This window comes from Octopus bimaculoides, chromosome 9 (assembly GCF_001194135.2).
Source record: "Octopus bimaculoides isolate UCB-OBI-ISO-001 chromosome 9, ASM119413v2, whole genome shotgun sequence".
NCBI classification, from domain to species: Eukaryota; Metazoa; Mollusca; class Cephalopoda; order Octopoda; family Octopodidae; genus Octopus; species Octopus bimaculoides.
In genome coordinates, this window is record NC_068989.1 from 57,804,057 (window position 1) to 57,806,378 (window position 2,322).

The 2,322-nt window shown below is 36.6% G+C and overlaps 1 protein-coding gene across 1 annotated transcript in view; it reads right to left on the reverse strand.

The window, feature by feature from the left end:
• LOC128248725 (leucine-rich repeat serine/threonine-protein kinase 1-like) overlaps positions 1-2,322 on the reverse strand; it is a 16,837-nt gene that overhangs the window by 7,413 nt on the left and 7,102 nt on the right. The window contains exon 4 of the mRNA XM_052970697.1: positions 918-1,077. Coding sequence (XP_052826657.1) covers positions 918-1,077 — 160 coding nt within the window. The remainder of the gene's footprint in view (positions 1-917; positions 1,078-2,322) is intronic.

The window sequence follows — 2,322 nt, forward strand, 5'->3', positions numbered from 1 at the left end:
TGTGTGTGTGTGTGTGTGTGTTTGTATGTATGTATATATATATATATATATATATATATATGAGTTTCTTTCAATTTCCATCTACCAAATCCACTTACAAGGCTTTGGTCATCATGAGGCTACAGATGCACTTGCACAAGGTATCACGCAATGGGACTGAACCCCGAACCATGTCGTTGGGAAGCAAGCTTCTTACCACACAGCTATGCCTGCACCAATATCTACGTATAATATTTAACACATAGACACCCTTGAGAGGTGTGATACTGTTGTTTATGTCTGAGAGAAAAATCTCCTCATAGATATGCTGCGCTAAAAATACAATATATATTGGAGCAAAAAAAAGGATGGCAAACTGGCAGATCATTAGCAAGCCAGGCAAAATGCTTAACGCCATTTCGTCCATCATTGCATTTTGAGTTCAAATTCTGCTGAGGTCAACTTTGCCTTTCATTCTTTTGAGGTTCATAAAATAGGTACCAGTTGAGTACTGGAGTCAATGTAATTGACTTTGTACCCTCCCCCAAAATTGCTGGCATTGTGCCAAAATTTGACATCTATATAAAATAGAGCAAAATGAAAAATCGTCTCAGTAGTGGTTCACAAGAACACCAGTTGCATTTAGGCCTTTTAGTTCCTTGTCAATGATGTGTACTTGCTAGTTACATGCCTACAGCTCCCCTCCAATATCTATGAAAGAGTGAATAATACATTCACTTGATATTGCAAATAACCACCAGGTTGAATAATATTGTTTTGATTGTGTAGAGTGAGATAACACTTATAGAATATTTGGGATGGATATAGCCAGTTTAAATGCTAAAAGGTTGAATTAAAACAAAACAAAAAAAAAATGGAAATTTAAAATTTCAATTTAATTTGATTTAATAATGTAAAAATAATCATTCCAAATTAACCTTTATGTAATTCCTCAGGGGTTTTGATATCATTTCCTTCAATACCTTCAATAATCTCCATCATCCTGTGTTCAAAGATATACAGTGCTGGCATGTAAATATGAAGATTTTGATGAATTCCTTGTATTTTCTTGGCTAATGATATGTAACTCTGGGGAACCTGAAAAAAAAAAAGAAAGAAAAAATACATATATAAATAAATACATAAGGTGCAAGCATGGTTGTGTGGTTAAGAAACTTACTTCCAAAGCCATGTGGTCTTGGGTTCAGTCCCACTGTGGGGTATCTTGGGCAAGTTTTCTACTAAAGCTCTCTACGGATCAAAGCCTTATGAGTAGATTTGTGTGTGTGTGTGTGTGTGTGTGTGCATCACTACTGTTTGGCAGCCATTGTTGGTTTGTTAGAATAAGTAGATAAAATAAGTAACAAACTGAAAAACAAAAAATAGTACTGGGTGGGATTTGTTCAATTATTCCCTTCAAAAAGGTGCTACAGTCCAATGAATGAAACAAGTAAAAAATAAAATACAAGTAAAACAATATCATCATCATCGTCATAATCAACATTTAATGTCCGTTTTCCATGCTGACATGGGCTGGACATTTTGACAGGAACGGCAAGGCTAGGGGCCATAAAGCTTCCATTATCTGTTTTGGCATGGTTCCTACAGCTGGATGCCATTCCTAATGCCACCTATTTTACAGAGTGTACTGGGTGCTTTGTATGTGACACTATCACCTGTTCTTTTTATGTGACACCAGTACCGGTGCATTTTATGTGGTATCAGCACCCGTACCAATGTTTTCTATGTGGCACCTTGGTTTTAGGATCTCATTTCTGTTGTGGTAGGTGGGTCTTCTTGAGTACAACAATGTACCACATATCTTGGTCGTCTATCATCTCCTTCATAAGGCTCAGCATTTTGAGATCAGTCTTCAATACTTCATCCCATGTCTTCCTAGGATCCCTCTTCCACAACTACCCTTCACTTCCCAGCACTTCTTTATGCAACTGTCCTCATCCATCCGCATCACATGACCAAACCAGTACAGTCTCCTCTCTTGCACACTGCATATAATTCCTCTTATGCCCAATTACTCTCTTAATATACCAGTGCTCTGTTACACATGCACATTGACATTGCACATGCAGTGGAGCATACTAGCTTCATTCCTCTCCAGCTTTTACATGTCCTCTACATTTAGGACCCAAGTCTCACTATCATGCAGCATTACAGTTCATACACAATATCTACAAATATATAAGAGAGTAATGGTTGTTGTTGTTATTTAACCTGAGGTCAGGTTTGATAGAGAAGAATTGTATTCAAAGATATTCCAGTCACAAACAGCCAATCTTTTTATTTGTTATATGCATATGTATATATATATATATATATATATAT